The sequence below is a fragment of the Pipistrellus hanaki genome, assembly GCF_964339955.1.
Source record: "Pipistrellus hanaki genome assembly, chromosome: 4".
Classification (NCBI taxonomy): Eukaryota; Metazoa; Chordata; class Mammalia; order Chiroptera; family Vespertilionidae; genus Pipistrellus; species Pipistrellus hanaki.
This window is the reverse complement of record NC_140506.1, coordinates 896016-913398: the sequence shown is the minus strand read 5'-3', so window position 1 is coordinate 913398 and position 17383 is coordinate 896016. Positions and strand designations below refer to the sequence as shown.

General features: G+C 62.9%; 1 protein-coding gene across 1 annotated transcript; it reads right to left on the bottom strand.

Moving 5' to 3' along the window:
* Positions 1 to 12131: 12131 nt before the first annotated feature.
* MCIDAS (multiciliate differentiation and DNA synthesis associated cell cycle protein) lies at positions 12132 to 16741 on the bottom strand (the record flags this gene model as incomplete). Its single annotated transcript, XM_084880835.1, has 7 exons — positions 12132 to 12566; positions 12709 to 12819; positions 13199 to 13386; positions 13773 to 13845; positions 16158 to 16237; positions 16314 to 16410; positions 16589 to 16741. 7 exons carry the CDS (start codon positions 16739 to 16741, stop codon positions 12132 to 12134), a joined length of 1137 nt encoding a protein of 378 aa, XP_084736961.1.
* Positions 16742 to 17383: the final 642 nt, after the last annotated feature.

Genomic DNA, 17383 nt, shown 5'->3' with positions numbered 1-17383 from the left:
AGGGCACATGCCTGAGTTGCCAGTTCGATGCCCAGTGTGGGATCAAACCGTGACCTCCTGGTTCATAGGTCAACGCTCAACCACTGAGCCACACGGGCCGGGATACATTTCTTAACTGTCGCACATACAGCACATGCCAAATGGTGGCTGGTGAGTGTGTCTGTAGCGTGTGCACATACATGTGCACATTTCCTGACTGTAATACATTTAACAGGCATCCAGTGGCGGCTGGTGAAGGTTGAATAAACAACTCTGTGGAGGGGGAGTGCAATTTGCCAGTTTCCCTGGTGCCAGTGCTCCCACGGGGTTGCTGACTGACCAGCTTGCAAACATCCTGCAAAGTTAACGGTTGGTTCTCACAGCCACTCCGCACAGGCCCAGCACACCTACATCTAAGACACCAGAGTCCCAGGTTTCAGAGGCTCTCCACAGCGACATCTGAGCCAGAGCATCGCGACTCTCCCCGCTGTCACCTGTGCCTTAGGAGAGATGCCCAGGCTCTGGATGGAGGGCCCCACTGGGCCCAGGGACCTGGCGGGCCTGTCCGCAGGCGGGAAAACACTGAACCGACAGAGCAGCCACACACAAACCTGAAAAACAGCACTCTGCTCTGGATTTACCTCCTTAAGGACATGCACTGTGTCTGAACGCCCGCCTCCCACCAGCTCCCGGCCAGTGGCCCCGCAGGAAAGCTCCCCCTCACGTTTCCCTGAAAGTCTGACGTGTGTAGGCGGGGCTGGAAGGGGACCTCTGTGTGTGGTGATCCCTCAGCGGGGTTTCCTCTTTGCCCTGGGATCACAGTCACCACGCTCCCCCCTCCCTCCCAATATCCCCCCACTCTCCCTCCCCACTCTCCCTCCCCTCCTCACAGAGGCCACGCCTTCAGAGGGAAGCTTTTCTCTGGGGGAGAATGAAGAGCAGCAAGGAACTGGGAGCCCTCCCCAGGGTAGGGAGGGGAGTGGTGAAAGCACAGGGCTGCCGAAGAGAAACACCCCAGAGAAAACAATCTCCATCCACAGGGCCCCCCCTCCTCCTCCCCTTCCCCCTCTTCCCCTCTTCTCCCTCCCCTTCCTCCCCCTCTCCCCACCCCCTCCCCCTCCCCCTCCCTCTCCCCCCCTCCCTCTCCCCTCCCTGTTCCCCCTCCCTCTCCCCCTTCCCCTCCCTCACAGGGAAATGTTGCCTTTTGGAGCTCATGCCCTGGCTCTCCTTACTCACCATCTCCTAATTTCTCTCCATGTGATTCCACTTTCCCTCCTTTCCCAGCATCCCAATGTGGAACTGAGAACAACTGTGAACACACCTTCTCTTCATTGAGTATAAATGCTGGCAGTTTATGTTTGCCTCTTTAGTTTACAAAAATTGAAACACAAAGGCCAAGCCTTTTAAATTGAGTAGGTTTTATTTTTATCAACAGCTCAGTGGCTTCCTATGCAAAGTAAAATGCTGCAATTCCACCTTTATGGAAACAGTATCATTTGGAGGGCTAACCACGAGATCCAGCAAATGGAATGATGTTGGACACAAAAAGAGGGTGAGAGTTTAGGGAAGAATAACGCACAGGAATGAAATTACAGAAATCTTCCCGTTAACCCGTGGTTCTAGAGGTGTCTAACTGTAAATAAGAACGGAGGTTACGTCACCAGCACAGCAGAGGTGCTGTATCCCTCCGCTCTCACCTGGGTAACCCCGCCCAGACCACCAGGCAGTTCTAGGAACAGCAGCTGCTGCCCGCGTGCACGCCCTCCACAAGCCACACCTCTGCTCACTTCCAAGTCCGAGCCTGAGATGTTACAGGAAACCAAGACAAAGCTGAGGCCTACCCGAGTTAGAGCCGCCGCACCGTCCCCTGGCCAGTCTGAGTCACCGAGTCGCTCTCCGCCACGCGGCTCCGCCTGCACAACAGTAACCGAGCCCAGTGCCGTCCCTGCGGCAGTGCTGGCACAGCACGCAGCCCACACCCGTTACAGGTTTGGTGGTGCTCGATGCTGTGTGCATGCAATGGGATAGCAGGTGCATGTTAGCTGATGTCATCACATACCAACCAGCTAACAATACACTGCCAGCCCATCACACACCGCCAGTGCCTCGGGCACGGAGACGCCCCGGGGCCGGGGCAGGGCCGTCACGGGGCACCGCCCGCCGCCTCGGCCGCTGCTTCTGGCGGCCGTGAAGTCCCCGAGGCTGAATGCCGCGAGGAACGTGGACAGAACTCCACCCTGACAGTCACGGTGAATGAAATATGGAAGACGTGTTCCCCCACAACCCTTCCAAGAAACAAACCCACGTTTTATTTAATCTTATCAAAACTTATAAAGCTTCAACATGCTTACTCGTTTAGTCTTCCAAAGTAAAAGCCTGGGTATGGGATAGGTTATGAGCACAAGTTAACTTAAAAAGTTATACTTACCACATACAGCTTTTCTAACTGCTTGTTTGCCAAACCACGGCCGCCTGTGTGGGCGGTAAAAGCTCAGGAGGCGGCTCGGGGCCCCTCAGCGGGGGGGGCGGAGAGGGGCGATGGAGCACTGGGGATTTCTAACTCCCCTCACAGGGGCTCACTGCGCTGCGGGTGCAGCTCTGTCCCATGTGCCGCTTACAGGAAAGCTTATAAAAGTGGCGATGGGACTGACACTACCATTTCTGGGTGAGAACACAGAGAAGAGAGATGAGGGGCTCCCGTGGGAAGACCAGGAAAAGCCGCTGGGCTTGCTTCCTACTCACCCATCACCAGGGAGCTGGCCGGTCCGGTGGCTCGGTGTCCGTGAGCGCCCGTCCCGCCACCAGGTGGCGCCGTCCCGCTCCCGGCGGAGCGCGTGGCCGGCAGCGGGGGCGCCGGGGCTGTACGGGCGGCCTGGACCCCCTCCGCGGGCAGAGCCGGTGCGCGGGGGGCGGGTGGGGGCGGACCCGCAGGCACGGACACGGACACGGAGACTCGCCGGGGCCCTTCTCTGAACGCAGACCCGCGGGGAGGAGGCCGCTCCGGCCCCGGCGTCGGGCGTCTCTAACCGCTCCCGCCTGCGGGGCCCCGGCCCGGGGAGCGGGGGAGCGGGACCACGGCCGCCGGCGGGGCCTCCGCGGGGCGGTGCCTGCGCTCCAGGGGGGCCGCCCCGCGAGCCCGGTCTGCAGGGCGCCCTCGCCGCGCCTTCGGCGACCCCGTACCCGGGCCTCCCTGCCGGCTCCCGGCGCCTTAAGAAGCCGGCCCGGCGGCCTCGGGCGCGGGAATCCGCTCGGCCGCGCCCCATTGGCCGGCGCTCGGTGACGTCAGGGGGCTTCCCCGCGGCGCCCGCCCCGCCCCGCGCCGGTCCCGCGGCTCCGGGCGCCCAGCTTTCCCGCGGACGCGGCCTGGCGGGCGGAGGAGCGGGAGCGGCGGGGAGGGGGTTCACGCCCCGCGTCCGGAGGCAAACACGTCCGCGCGGGCCCCCCCAGCCCCGGCGGCCCAGCCCCCCAAACTCTGGGCCGGGCGCGGGGACCGCGGAGGGCAGGCGCGGCCGGCTGATTCACCTGCAAACGCCGTTTATCCCAGCGGCCCGATGCGAGACAGCTTCCCCGCAGGAGCCCGGGAGTCCTCCTCCGGCGTCCAGGGAGCCCTGTCCGCAGACATGCACATGCGGGAGAAACTGAAATGTCCCTGATGGCAGGCAGCCGCGTGGTCCATTTAAAAGATCCGTTTTGCAAATGTCAGCTAAAAACAGCACCACCTTGGAACTAGCAGTGAAGGCTTTTTCTTTGTTCTATTTTTAAATACGCTTTTACGTTTACCCATTGTAACAACAGGTGCGAGTGAAGGACCCCTGAGGCCCGATTCCATGAATGGGCTTGGACGCCCGTGTGCGTTGGGATTATCTTAGAGTCCAGGCCTTCACAGGGACTCAGAATGGTGAATTGCTCGTTTAGAATTCAAGTAATATCTATGCCTAACGTCAAATTCAGCTACTAGCTCCACAGCATCTCACACAACCTCCAAATGCCCTTTTTCTTAATGTAAAGTAGAAGGAAAAAGTCCAGTATCTTCCTTTAAAATGTCACTGTGCGTTTAAATATTCAGAATAAAATGTAGCACTGCAACGATGAAATCAGGGGAAAAATGGCCATTTGGCAAACCCCTGCGGGCTGCAGCGGGAAGCAGGAATGTGCTGGGACCCGGGCGGCGGGACACGGAGGAACCAAGCTCTCCAGGCACCGCGCGGCAGACCCTCCCCCAAGCGCTGCCCCGCGGACGGCCGTGGCGCTGTGTGCCCCGCGACGCATGCATCTTTTTGTGGTTATCTTTTTTGCCAGGAATACCTAACCTGAATTTAAAATTGAGAAAATACTGAGCAAACCCAAATTAAAGGAATTCAAAAAAAAAAAAAAAAGTGGCCAACTGTGCCCTTCAGAAGCGTCAGCCCCGAGTATGTGTCCGGACCGGGAGAGTGAGCAGGGCTCCGGGCGGGCTCCGGGCGGAGGGGCCTGGCCGGGCTGCGGAGCGGAGCGCCTGCCGGGAGGTTGGGTAGCGGAGGGATTAATGCTCCTGTCCTCCTCCGGTCTGGGTGCCGCGGGGATGGGAAGGGTTGACATTCACGGAAGCTGGGATGGGCGGAATGCTTTGCAACAGGTTTGTAGCCTTTTCCTAAATCAAACTTACGATTGAACCCATTTATCATCAGGGGGTCCCGCGGACCCGGGAGAGGACAGGAGGGAACTCCCTCTCTTCACTCACACGCCCGGCGGAAGGGGTGCGGGCGGCCTGGGAACGGGACGGGGACCCCGGGTTTGGGGAAACATGGGCGGGAGGCCGCCGCGGGGGCTGCGGGCAGGTTTCGGGGCTCCCGGGGCGCTGAGCCGGGCAGGCCCGCTGGTGGCGGGGAGCAGGGGGTCCCCGGCTTCCCCAGCTCAGCTTCCTGCCCCCCGGGCACAATGTGACCGGGCCGGCCTCCCCTCCCCGGCCCCACCCCATGTACAACCTGCGCCCGGGGCTGTGACCCCAGGACCGCTCTCCTTGGCGACCCGCCGGCTGCTCCCCGCGTCCGGCCGCTGCTTTCCCGCCGGCGCCGCGCTCCCCGCCTCTCCGCACCCCCGCCGGCGCCCCCAACGGCCGTCCGCGCCGCTCCGCGCCCCCCGCCTCCCCGCCGGGCCGTTGGCAGCTCAACCGCCGCCCGGCACGCGCCCGCCGAGCGGGTGGGGGGCCGGTGGGGCCGGTGGGGGCCGGTGGGGCCGCGCGGGCTGGCCGGGCTCCAGCGCGGGTGGGCAGGAGCCGGGCGCGGAGTGTGGGCCGGGGCGCGGGAGGCACAAATCTGTATCCGAGGGACACGGAGCGCCTGCCCCACGCCCTTTCCGTTACTACCCCCCCCCCATCGCCCTCACGGAGCTGGGTCCTGTCCCCCTTCTCCCCAACCGTCCACCCTCCTTCCCCTGTTCCCCAGCCAGCCCTGCCCCGCCCTCCCACACGCCCCCTCCAGGCCCCGCCCCGGAGGTGACCAGCTGCCGGCCAGATGGGGATGCGGCCTGGACCCATCCATTGACCGCCCGGTTCGCTCAGGGTGCGGGCTCTGGGGAGCAGGGAGGCCAGGGACAGGCTCAGTGAGAGTCACAGTCTCCCCGCGGCCCCAGGCCCCCAAGGCTCTCCCTCACCCCCAGAACTGAGGTCAGGTTCTCCCGCTCCCCTGCACCCCCTCCCTTCACCACCGGGGCCTCCTGCCTCCAGGCCCCAGGCCCCCCAGACCCCCTCCGCCGTCCCCCTCCCCCATTCTGACCCTGCGATAACAGCCCCCTTTTCCACAAGCTCCTCAAACTCCCTGCCTGGACCCTTCCCTCCAGGGCGGGCGGGGCCCACAGCACCGGTGCGCTGGTCTGCTCCATCCGATGCTCACAGAGGCTCCAGCTGGCACCCCTCCCCAGGGTTTTCAGTGAACATCCGGGGGTGACCTGTGGGGAGGGGAGGACCTCTCACAGTCATGGAGCCAGGACCACAGGGCCCCAAAGACAGACCTCAGCGCCCTGCTCAGTGATTGGAGCCCCGCCTGCTCACTGAAGGCCGAGGGTTTGATTCCTGGTCAAGGTCAAAGGCACAGACCTGGGCTGTGGGTCCATCCCAGCCCCACTGGGGAGTGTGGAAGGCAACCCACGGATGTGTCTCTTCTCATATCCTCGTTCCTCCCTCCCTCTCTCTCTAAAATTCAATAAAAATATATCCTCAGGTGAGGATTAAAAAAAAAAGAATGTGGTCCACTCAAAATTTTTAAATTGTGACCTAAAAGGTGAGGTGGAAGCCAGGTGCCGGAGCGCGGGAGATCCGGTTGCCGAGGCCCGTCAGTGGTGAAACATGGCTCCCCTTTAAGGCGCAGCTCCGGCCTGTAACTGTGAGGAGTGACCCCTCCGAGCGGATGCTCATTCCGATGATGGCCAGGAGAGAGGATACAACCCCAACCCAAACCCCGAACCCCGAACCCAAACCCGAAAGCAAAGCCTTCCCTTGGGGATAGAGTGACGGCACCACGTGGCTGATGTTGAAAGTGCTTGCATGACAGCTGCCTCGGGTCCAAAGCCCGCACGCAGTAGGTCTGGCACACAGTAGGCGGTGAGTGAGTCTAGCCCACACCAGGCTCCACAGTGAGGTGACTGAGCAGCGGTGCCGGGGCTCTGCTCTGTACGGTGGGTGTCACCAGAGGGCAGGCGTTCAGCGTGTTCCCGGTCTGTGCTCACCACCAACCTTCCGTGTGTGACCTGAGCTTTCGTCCGGGGAGCAAAGGAAGCGCCAGCTCTGAGTCCAGTCCGTTGTGCCCACCATCACGGGGAGCCCGGAGAAGCCGGATGGAATGGAACGGAACGGAGGAGAGCAGTGGGTTCCCCCCAGGCCGGGCACCCTTGCTCGTCCTCACCGGGCATGTGACTGCCCCTCTCCCCAGCGTGCTCACGTAGAAAGCGCTGAGCGCAGATGGAAAGAGCGCTAGCCTTCTTCTCACCCGCACCCTACATCCCGCTGCCAGCACCTACAGGCTGAGGTGCCAGCCAGAGGCCTCAGCCGGACTGGACAAGACGGGGGTGGGAGCTGACTGATTCACAGCCGCCATCCTCTCCCCGATGGCGGACCGCACGCCCACTGGGTCCGGGAGCCCTCATCCCAGCCCTCCCCGTCCGCCCTCTGTCACCTCCCTTACTGGCCTGGTGCCTTCACCTGTGGGTGCTATTGTAAGTACCAAAAATAAGTGATGGCTGAATCCCACTTTTCACTGCCTAGAAGGGAAAGTTTCCTTATGAGACGGGTTAAGGGAGCACAAATGATCAATAGGGACTGTTCAATGGGTAATAAAAATGGGTACTTTGTATGTGAGGCTAAAAAAAAAAACCAAAATAAAAATAAAAAAGATATGTGAGGCTCTAAGTAGGATGTTCCCAAGGAAACTCAACTAGAAACCACTCATTTCTAATCAGTTTGTAATTTGATTTTTAATCAAAATTTCAAAGCTCACATGTTGGTTTCTGCACGGAATGCAGGGGGTGGCAAGAATCAGCAGACATTGGGGTGGTAACCATTTACACTAACAGACATTGGGGTGATAACCATTTACACTAACGGGCATTGGGGTGATGACCATTTACACTAACAAGCATTGGGGTGATAACCATTTACACTAACAGACATTGGGGTGGTGACCAATTACACTAACAGGCATTGGGGTGCTGACCAATTACACTAAGTTGCCTGGCCTTGAGGGACTTGGCCCAGCGCCCTCCAGCAGGAGCTGCAGTAAGATGACATTCCCCCCGCCTGCAGGTGGCGCTGTGAGCAAGGAGACGTGGCGGCTCTGATCAGCATTTTAAGAGAACCGGGGACGACCTTCCTGGGTTAAAGGATTGCAAGGGATATGGGTCTGTTACCCAGACGCCTTCCATCCTCTTCATCGCCATTTCCTTTCGTTGTGATTCTTCCTCCTCCCTTTGGGGGTTAGACTTATGGCCGAATAAATGTATTGCCTAATAAACCTATTGTACTTGTTGAGCGAGTTTTTCTATTAAGATATTGTTTTCCTTTAAAAAGCTAATAGCTAAACTGTATTGGATGTTGACTATGTTCAGCCCCTGCACTGAGCACTTTATACCCTACAGCACTTTCATACAAACTTCAGCTGTGGAATAAAGAATATTTGGCCTTAGCCGGTTTGGTTCAGAGGATAGAGCGTCGGCCCTCAGACTAAAAGGTCCCAGGTTCAATTCTGGCCAAGGGCATATGCCGGGGATGAGGGCTCAACACACCCGGAAGGGGGCATGCAGGAGAAAGCCAATTAATGATTCTCATCATTGATGCTTCTCTCTCTCCCTTCCTCTCTGAAATCAATAAAATATATATATTTTAAAAAGAATATTTGGCTCTCACAACTAACTCATTTGATTTTGCTATGGAAGTTACAATAAATTCATTTCTCTGCTTTCCCCCCAGAAATCACATGTAAAGAGACAAGATTTGACGAGTGCCTTATTACCTGGAGACCTGACTCAGTAACAGCCTTACTGTGCCTGCTACAAACAGGAAGGAAGGTGCACACCAGGGACATTTTCTGTTTCCTGTTAACACCAAACAGCCCTCATACTCAGACCTGGTTTAACAAGATACAGGCCATGTGGTCATCAGATGTGAGAAGCCACGGCTCACAGCCTGAGCCTGCAGCGCCTTCCTGCTCACGGGGCTGGGAAGTGAGGCCAGCACGGAGCTCAGGGCGGGCTGTGGGCCAGGTGCTGCCAGTCTCAGTCTCTTTAGAGAGTTTACAGCTTTAGCTCCTAGATATTTCACCCAAAAAACGACCAGAGCCCTAGCCGGTTTGGCTCAGAGCATCAGCTGCAGACCGAAAGGTCCTGGGTTCGATTCAGATCAAGAACACATGCCCAGTTGCAGGCTTGATCCCCAGTAGGGGGCGTGCGGGAGGCAGCCAATCAATGATTCTCATCATTGATGTTGCTCTCTCTCCTTTCTTCCTCTCTGTATATATAATTTTTTTAATTGCCAGAAAACTTGCCCCTGGGATGTAGGACTGTCCAGTCATCACACCTAAAGGAAATACTGCAAACATGCGTGCCCAGTGAGCAAACATACCTGTGTACACACGGAAGCAGCCAGCCACTGTTTCCTACTCAACTGAGCGACTGGGTCAAAATTTCCACACAATGTGTTTACACTTCAGTGACAAGTACACACGGACTGGGACTCGGTTTACTAGAGTGAGGCCCGAGGAGCTGTCAGTCCTTCAGGCTTAGAGCAGCAGCACAGGGTCCCCCAGAGGGCCCCAGGCAGGCATTTATGGGAATTGCACAGTGACGTGGGCTCTATGCTGCTCCCCCTTTGAGATGCCATAACTACCTCCCCTCCTGTGCGGTCCTTCCTCCTCCCACCGCCCTGCTGCCTGCTGGCTCTCGGGCATTGACACTGGGAGAGGGACATGATGGAACACCGTGTGGGACGTTCTCTTCTGTGAGTAAATATGACACAGCCCTCTGCAAGCTTCTGCTTCTTCAGATTAGATCACTGCGACCCTCCTCCTCCGGCCGTTGTTTCCTGCCTCCCAATGCCCAGGTTTATCCTGGACCACAGAACCAAAAACTCCGCCACCAAAAGGCCCCAAAGGCTGGGTTTTGGAGTCAGTGCCTGGCTTCCCTTTACTTAGAGTTTCGTTCACTTTGGGAAGAAGAGAGAAATGTTCACGACCCAGGAAGACTTAAATACCCAGCCACAGGTGTAGGTTAAATAAACCATTCCACGTCCATATGATAAAATGCAGCCGGCGCAATAGTTAAGAAATAAGAGTCATAAGAGAATCATCAATACAGCCAGGTAGAACATGTGTACACGATGACATATTCCTGCCCTTTTCAGTGTATATTTGTGTGTATACCACCCAATGTCTGGAAGTTCCCATCAAAGCGAGAGCAATGTGGTGTTTGTGACTCATTTTGTTGGCAGTTATTGACTTTGCAACAAGAAAAAAAAATGCTTCATTTTGTAGTAAAATTTTCATCATTAAAGCACATTTTAGAATCTTTGTTAGAGACCTAACCTAAAGGAAAGTCTACATTATTTCTTAAATATTGTGCTGACATCTTAGCAGAAATTAGCGAGTCAAACAGGTATAAAGCCGGGCACGTGAGTGACAGGCGGAGAGAGGGGACAGACACGTGTCCCAGCGCCCAAAGCAAGCTGCTCCGAGCGCCGAGTCCACAGGAGGCTAACCGCCGGGACCTGTGAGGAAAGTCCGAGGACTGGAGGCTGGCGCGCTCCGCGCAGAACAGCCAACATGAGAGGCGAGGACCCTGCACTTGCCCCGGTGAACACAGCCAGCAGACACCAATGCCATCCTCCCGCCGGGCCCGTGGCCCGCAGATGCTCGTGTTTCTTTATGCCGCGACCCCACGAAGCTCCTTCTCCAACAGAGCGTTTTCTGTCAGTCAGCAGCTTGCATTTGCCTCCAAGTCCCTGTAAGAGGACGTTTAACGCGTGGCCGCCCTTCCTCCACCTGCTCTTGGCGCCCCGCTGCCCTCATGCTCCCCGCTCCCCGCCACTTCCCCGTGGCCGGCCTCCAGGACCTCACGCGTGCCCCAGGCTAAGCCACTCACCTCCGAGTGTTTACTCTAAGACTGGGTCTCCGCAAAACTTTCCAAATTTAAACACAAACATGTTTGGCTTTCAGCCCAGAGACAAAAGAATTAAAGCTGAAGTTTCTGTAAGTAGCAACACCTGTGGGTCCTTTGTTTGTTGTTGGGCTTGGAGTTTTACGCTGTTTGTGCAATACCGGAGCTCAGCTGCTGGCAAAGCAATGTCTTTGGTCTCTGCTAATTGCTTAGTTTCCTAAGCGGCACAGAAAACCCAGCTTCCCTTTCTCCCTCTGGTCTGCAGGATGTTTGATGTTCATTCTTCAAACACAGGAACATGCAATAAGTGCCTGTGGAATGGATGATTTTTTAAACTCAGCTGCTGTTAAGTAATGCAAAGTTGGTCGTTTGTGCCAGGAGTTCACAGGAGAGCTGCCCCCCAAGAAACGGAAGATGCTTAAGCAGTAGAGTGGCCAGTGGCCAACGTGACAATTATAGGTCTGTAATCTAAGTGGCAGCAAGAAATAGACTTTTTTCAAATCCTAGCACAAGGCAAATAGAAAACATGCATATGAAGCTTTAACTTCCCAGTCCTTAAAGTTAATGCCGTGTGAACATAGCAAGGAGTTGCAAGCTGCGTGTGTTTCCGGGGAGGAGGTAAGTCCTGACGTGTTATATACACTGAAAAGGGCAGGAATATGTCCTTATAGTGAGCGGGTAAGAATCTGAGCCATCTGTGTGTATTTAAGTTGATTTGTTAGACAAAACGCGAGGAAACATGTCTCTTTTATCACGTTCTCCGTCTGAATGGCTAAATACAGACAACAGCCCCAGGCGTGACCTGGAGGAGCCGGCTCTGCTCCGCCCAGACCCATCACCGAGCCCTGTGCCCAGCCGGCAGCCCCCTCTGCAGGGATGGGGGTAACAGAACTGGGAACGCCCCAGGCTGAGCCCCACATCAGCACCCCCACGTTAAGAACTGGGTTACAGGCTACACACATCATCTCACACAGAGGGAAAGGAAGCCACACCGAGGCAGAGAGGTCCAGGGGAGGCCGCACTGTATGTGCGTCTAAGGTCCCAGAAAACCAATCGTCCGGGGAGGGGCACCCCTCTCCCCAGGGGGTTCACAGTTCTGCTTCTGCAGACTCCACGCTTGGTTTCTGGCCGGAAATACGAACTTTGATGTGGGCTGTGCATTCTTACAACAGCTTCTGCTTCTGAAAGCTTTCCCGCGGCTCTCCTGTTCAGACGAAGCTGTGCTTAAAATTACCATAAACATTCCCCATATGGCACACCGTTATGCGGTGCGCGTCACAACCGCACGTGGCGGGCCGCTCGGGGGCCCTGCAGGCGTGTGGGGCCGGGCTCCTCCTTCCATCCCGGCAGCCGAGTCCCCGGCCTGGGGCCGGGCTCACGGCGGGATGGCCTGGCCTGCGCTCCTCCGAGGGCTTCCCGCCGGAAGGACCTCACCTGGGGGGGGGGCGCCCTCTCCCTCGGGAAGTAGGGCACCTTCTCCTTAGAGGACTGTCCCGCGGCCTAAGCCCCTCAGGCCCTGAAGGCGGGAAACGGGGTCAGCTGGGCACCCAGCGGAACTTGTAGCCCCCGCCGGCCGTGCGGATGGTGAAGGCGCTGCCCTGGGGGAAGGACAGGGTGCGGATGGTGCCGTGGCTGCGGATCGGGGTGCAGAAGGCGCCGCCCGCCCCGGGCTCCCCGCGGCTCAGGCCGCAGGCGGTGCGCAGCCCGCGGAAGGCGCCGCGCAGGGGCCCCGCGCGGGCAGGGCTGGCGGGCGCGGGCTGCAGGCGGGGGCGCTTGGGGTCCCGGCCGCGCAGCAGGTCCTCGCAGCGCGCGGCCAGGTCCCGCAGGGCGGCGTCCAGGGCCGCGGCGTCCAGGGGCGCGCAGTCCAGCCCCGCGGCGCCCGGCAGCTCCTCCAGGCTCCGCTTGGCCGCGGCCCAGGGCGGGCGGGGCCCGGCCGCCTCGCCCTCCGGCGGCTGCGTGACCATCAGCTTCTGCGGGAGACGGAGGGCCGCTGGGACCGCGGGGCGCACGGCACGGGGCGCACGGCACGGGGCGCACGGCACGCACGGCACGGGGCCCCGAGCGCACCGGCCACTCCCCGCCCCGCTCCCTGCCGCCCGCCGCGCCGCTTACGTCCAGCGCCGCCGCCAGGCGCCGGGTCCGGCCGGCCAGCTCCCGGAGCCGCACGTTGCGCTCCCGCAGCGCCGCGATCTCCTCCTGTTTCCGGGTCAGCGCCGCGTGCAGCTGCGGGAGGAGCCGGTGAGCGAGGCCAGACCCGAAGGCCCCGCGGGAGCAGGAACCGGCCGGAGCTGAGCTCAGTGCCGGGGACTTTATTAACACGATGCGCTCCCGGCCCGGGCGCTCCCTCCGCCCTCCCAGCAGGACGGGGGGGGGGGGGGGGAGGGTTCCGGCCCAAAGGGCAGGCCTGTCACGTCCAGGGAGCTGAGCGGGAAGCCAGCCCGGCCCCCAGAGCCTCCTGGACGCCGTGGCCTGAGGGGAGCCGAGCAGGCGAGACTGTCCCCACCCGGTGGGGCTGGGAGCGGAGGGGGAGCCCTGGCAGCCGCCTGGGTCCCTCCCGCCCCCGGCCCGCTGGGGAGCCCGACCCCCGACTGCGGGCCCCTACCTGGCTGTTCTCCGCCAGCGCGTCCCCCAGCGCCCGCCGGCTCTGGTCGGCCACCGCCCTCCAGTACTGCTCCGGCGGCGGGGCCGGGGCCGGCGGCGGCGAGAGGCAGGGCCCGAAGGGCAGCGGGTCGCCCGGAGAGAAGGGGAAGTCGGCGCCGGCCGGGGGAGGCGATAACCAGGGGGCCGAGTCTGCGGGAGAGCGGGGCTGGGCGGACCGGACCGGAGCCGCCGGGCGAAGCGCCGCGCCCCGCACCCTCCCGCCTGGCACCGGGCACCCGGCGGGTGCTCACCGTCTGCTCCCCAGCGGGCCTCACGGGGCCCGGGGCCAGGGTCCTGCCCAGGTCACTCCCCCTCCCGGTCCCGCCGCGGAGAGGGCCCCCCCAGAGCCCACACGCCGAAGCGGAGCTGTGGACCGCGAGCATCTCCTCCGTGGCCAAGCCGGGTCCCCCGGGCGTCCGGGAGCCTGGCCGCCCCGTGTGCGCTGCCGCCCGCCGGGACAGGCGCCGGGCACCGCCTCGGACCAGGCTGGACGGGACGGGGACCCATCTCATCGCACCGCCCGAGGCGTCACTTGCCTGCGAGGAGCTCCTCCACAGTCGCCCTGAAGTCCTGCGGGTCCCAGGCCGCCGCCGGCTGCGGGCCATGGCTCTGGGGGAGGCGGGCGGGGGTCAGGGGCGCGCGGTCCGCCCCGCCGCCGTCCCCCGGCTCCGCGGGAGCCCGCCCCCCTGAGAGCCGAAGCCCCACCCGAGGCGCGGGGCCCGGCAGGCGAGCACCGCCGTGGGGAGCGGGGCCGGCCGCGAGGGCCACCGGGCTCCACCGCGGGTTCTGAGTCCTGGCGGGTGCCTCGGCGCTCCGCGCAGCCGCCCCGCCCCTCCCGCGCGCCCATTGGCCGGACGCCAGCCAATCAGCGGCCTGTGCGCTCCCTGCGCCCGGGAACCGCAGCACGGACTCACCCGGCCCGCCTGGGGGACGCGCTCCCATTGGCCAGCAGCCAGCCAATCAGCGGCCTGAGCGCTCCCTGCGCCCTGGGAACCGCAGCGCGAACTCACCCGGCCCGCCCGGGGCCGCGCTGGGAACGGCCTTTCCTTCCCGCGCCCGGCAGGCAGCGCGGGGCTCCCACGGGCTGTGCCTCGAGGCCACGTTTCCCGCCGAGGCTGGGTCGCAGCCAGACCTCTCGCCATAACGGAGGGGAGGGACGTGGGGCCAGAGGTGGCGCGGAGCGAGCCGCGTTCTTTTTCTGAAAGTCGGACTGAGTCTCCAGAGCCGACGCACCTTCGGCATCGGACCCGCGCGTCCCTGGCTGTGCTGTGCGCGGGGCGCGGGGCGGTGGGGCCAGGCGCCTCCCCCCTCATTCCTGAGCACCTGACTCGATAGAGCCCCTCGCGGACGTGGGAAGAGCGGGAGGAGCCCGGGAGTGCGGCTCCGCGGTGCAGGGGAGGCGCTGAGAGCCCAGTGCCAGCTCCGCAGGGGACATGGGGCCCGGGGGAGGCCGGCGCCTCGGGTCCTCCTCCCCTTGCACCCCCAGCCTCGGCGCCTCTCAGGGAGCCTGCGCCGGGCAGGCAGGCCGGAGCTGTGGCGGGGCGGGGAGCTTGCAGACCTCCAGCGCCCCCAGCACCTGTCAGTCCATCCGCCTCCCCCAGACGGAGGGATGGGGATGTGAGGGAGCCTGGACCGGCCAGCAGGCTCCGACGGGGCCTTCCCTGGTCCGCCCCTTGTGTCCGCTCTGTCTCCCCAGGAGAGTGCTGGCCTCTTGGGCCGGAGATGTGCTCTCTGCTCTCAGATTCTGAATCTTAGCTCCCCAATTAGACAAAAACCTGGCATTTCTCTAAGTAGGACAGCACCACACACACACACACACACACACACACACACTGATACAGGACATACACACACACACACACACACACACACACACACAGATGGACGCAGGACACGCCCTCAAACGTGAAGTCCCAGAGGTAAGCACAGGTCCAGGGGGGCCTGCCGGGCTCCTGTACCGGCAAAGCAAACCCTTGGATGGGGGCGTGTGTAGCTGTGGGTCCGAGGAAATGAGCCAGAGTCCTTCCTTGTCTGAGCACCTGGGTCTAAAGGAACAAAGGACCGGCCTCTGCAGGGCGAGCCCTGCTCACCTTCTGCCTGGATAACCTCTGCTCTCGGTGGCCAACTCCTCCGAGGCCCGGGCTCTGTCCCAAGCTGTGAGCTCCCAGAAGGCCTGGGAGGCTCTGCCCCACCACCTACTCCAGCTGTGGGCCCGTCTTGTCTTCTGGGGAGTCTGGTGTGAGACCTGCTGTGGGCCGTCCCAGCCCGAGGCCAGGAAGCTGGCCTGCACCCTCTCTGCGAGCCTGGCACCCTCCCCTGCGTGCAGCCAGGCCTGGGGGCCTGCTGGCACTGCACATCCCAGAGGAGCAGGCGGCCACCCGGCAGGGCAGGGCAGGGCAGGGGCAGGGCCAGCCCAGGCGAGCAGCACCGCGGGTGGAAATGAAGACGGTGTTTTTTTGGGGAAAGAAACAGGCAAATGCCTCTCTGTCCCGAGAGGGAAGCATCAGCCTTTGTGGGGAGGAAACGTTTCAGAAGCCTCCGCTGCCCACGGCCTCCTGCCGGGTCTCCGGGTCTTCTGTCCCCCACCCTCCCTCCTGAGGCAAACCCCCTCCCTTCTCCACCAGAGCTCCCTTCCCCCGACCCCTCAGATGCTCCGGTGAGAGCGGTGAGTGGGAGGCCAGAGGGGACGGGAACCGGGAGCTGGGAGCCGTGTCAGAAGCCCAGCGAGCCAGTGGAGCCAGTGCGCTCCCCGTCCAGCCGGGTCCCTGTCCCTGTCCCTGGGGAGCCGTCACCCCTTCCTCTGTGGGAGCTCCAGGGGAGGATGGGGGAGGCCGGTCTGGAGCAGGAGCCGTGCCCGGAGGAGGGGGGGAAGTCGAGATGGGACGAGCCTGCGGAGGGCGCGGGGGGCGCGGCGGGGGTACCTGCGGGGCGGCCGGGTCCCCGGCGGGGGGCGCGAGCAGCGAGCAGTCGGCCAGGTCCTGCAGGTCGATGGTGGCGAAGGCTGCGGGGACGGGCCGTGAGCCCCCGCTCCGGGCCAGGAGGCCCTCCTCCCGGCCGCGCCCCTCCCCGAGGCTCACCTGGCAGCGCCGCGGGCAAGGCGCCCGGGGGGTCCCCGCACCCGGACCCCGGGTCCCTGCCGCCGCCGCCGGGGGGGACCCTCCGCGGGGGAACGAGCTGGGCGGGCAGAGGCGGTGAGCGCGGGCCCCTTCCCTCCAGCCGCCGGGGACCCCCTCCCGCCCACCTTCCCCTCCAGCAGCAGGGGCCCGGGACCCCCACCTTGCCCTCCAGCCGCCCGGGCCGGGGACCCCCATCTTCCCCTCCAGCCGCCGGGGACCCCCTCCCGCCGGCACACCTTCCCCTCCAGCCGCCGGGGCCGGGGACCCCCCACCTTGCCCTCCAGCCGCCCGGGCTTGCCGGGGGCCGGGCCGCGCAGCTCTGGCATCCGGTTGGGGCAGAGGCTGCCGAAGGCCCGGCGTCCCGCCGCGGCGCCCCCGCGCGCCTGCATCCCGCCTCCGCCTCCGCCTCCGCCCTGGTCCCCGCCGGCCCGGCCGCACCCGCACCCCGCACCGCGCGCTCCGCCGGCGGCTCTGCGGGCCCGCGGCGGCGGACCGGGGACTGAGGTGCGGGGGGAGGGAAGAGGGGAGAAAGGGGGAGGGAAGAGGGGAGAGGAGGATGGGGAACGGGGAGGACCGGGGGGAGGACCGGCGGGAGGACCGAAGGGAGGGAGGGGCGCTCGCGCCGGAGGAGGCGCCGGGCCGGGCGGACGCGCGGGCGCAGGAGGCGCTGAGCCATCGGCGGCTCCGGGCCGGGCCTTTGGCGGGTGTTGGCGCCGCCGCCTCGGGGCCGCGCCAAACCGAGCGCCAGGGCCGGGTTCCCGCGCGGCGGCGGGAGGAACCGCGGGGCCTCTCTGCCCTTTTCTTCCCGCCCCGCCCGGCCCCCCTTTCCCTCCATCCCCCCCTCCACCCCCTTCCCCAGCCCCACCTGGCCCTCCACCCCTTCCGACCCCCGCCCCCCTCCACCCCACCTGGCCCTCCACCCCCTCCGTCCCCCGCCCCCCTCCACCCGGTCCCCCTCCACCCCCTCCGTCCCCCGCCCCCCTCCACCCGGTCCCCCTCCACCCCCTCCGTCCCCCGCCCCCCTCCACCCG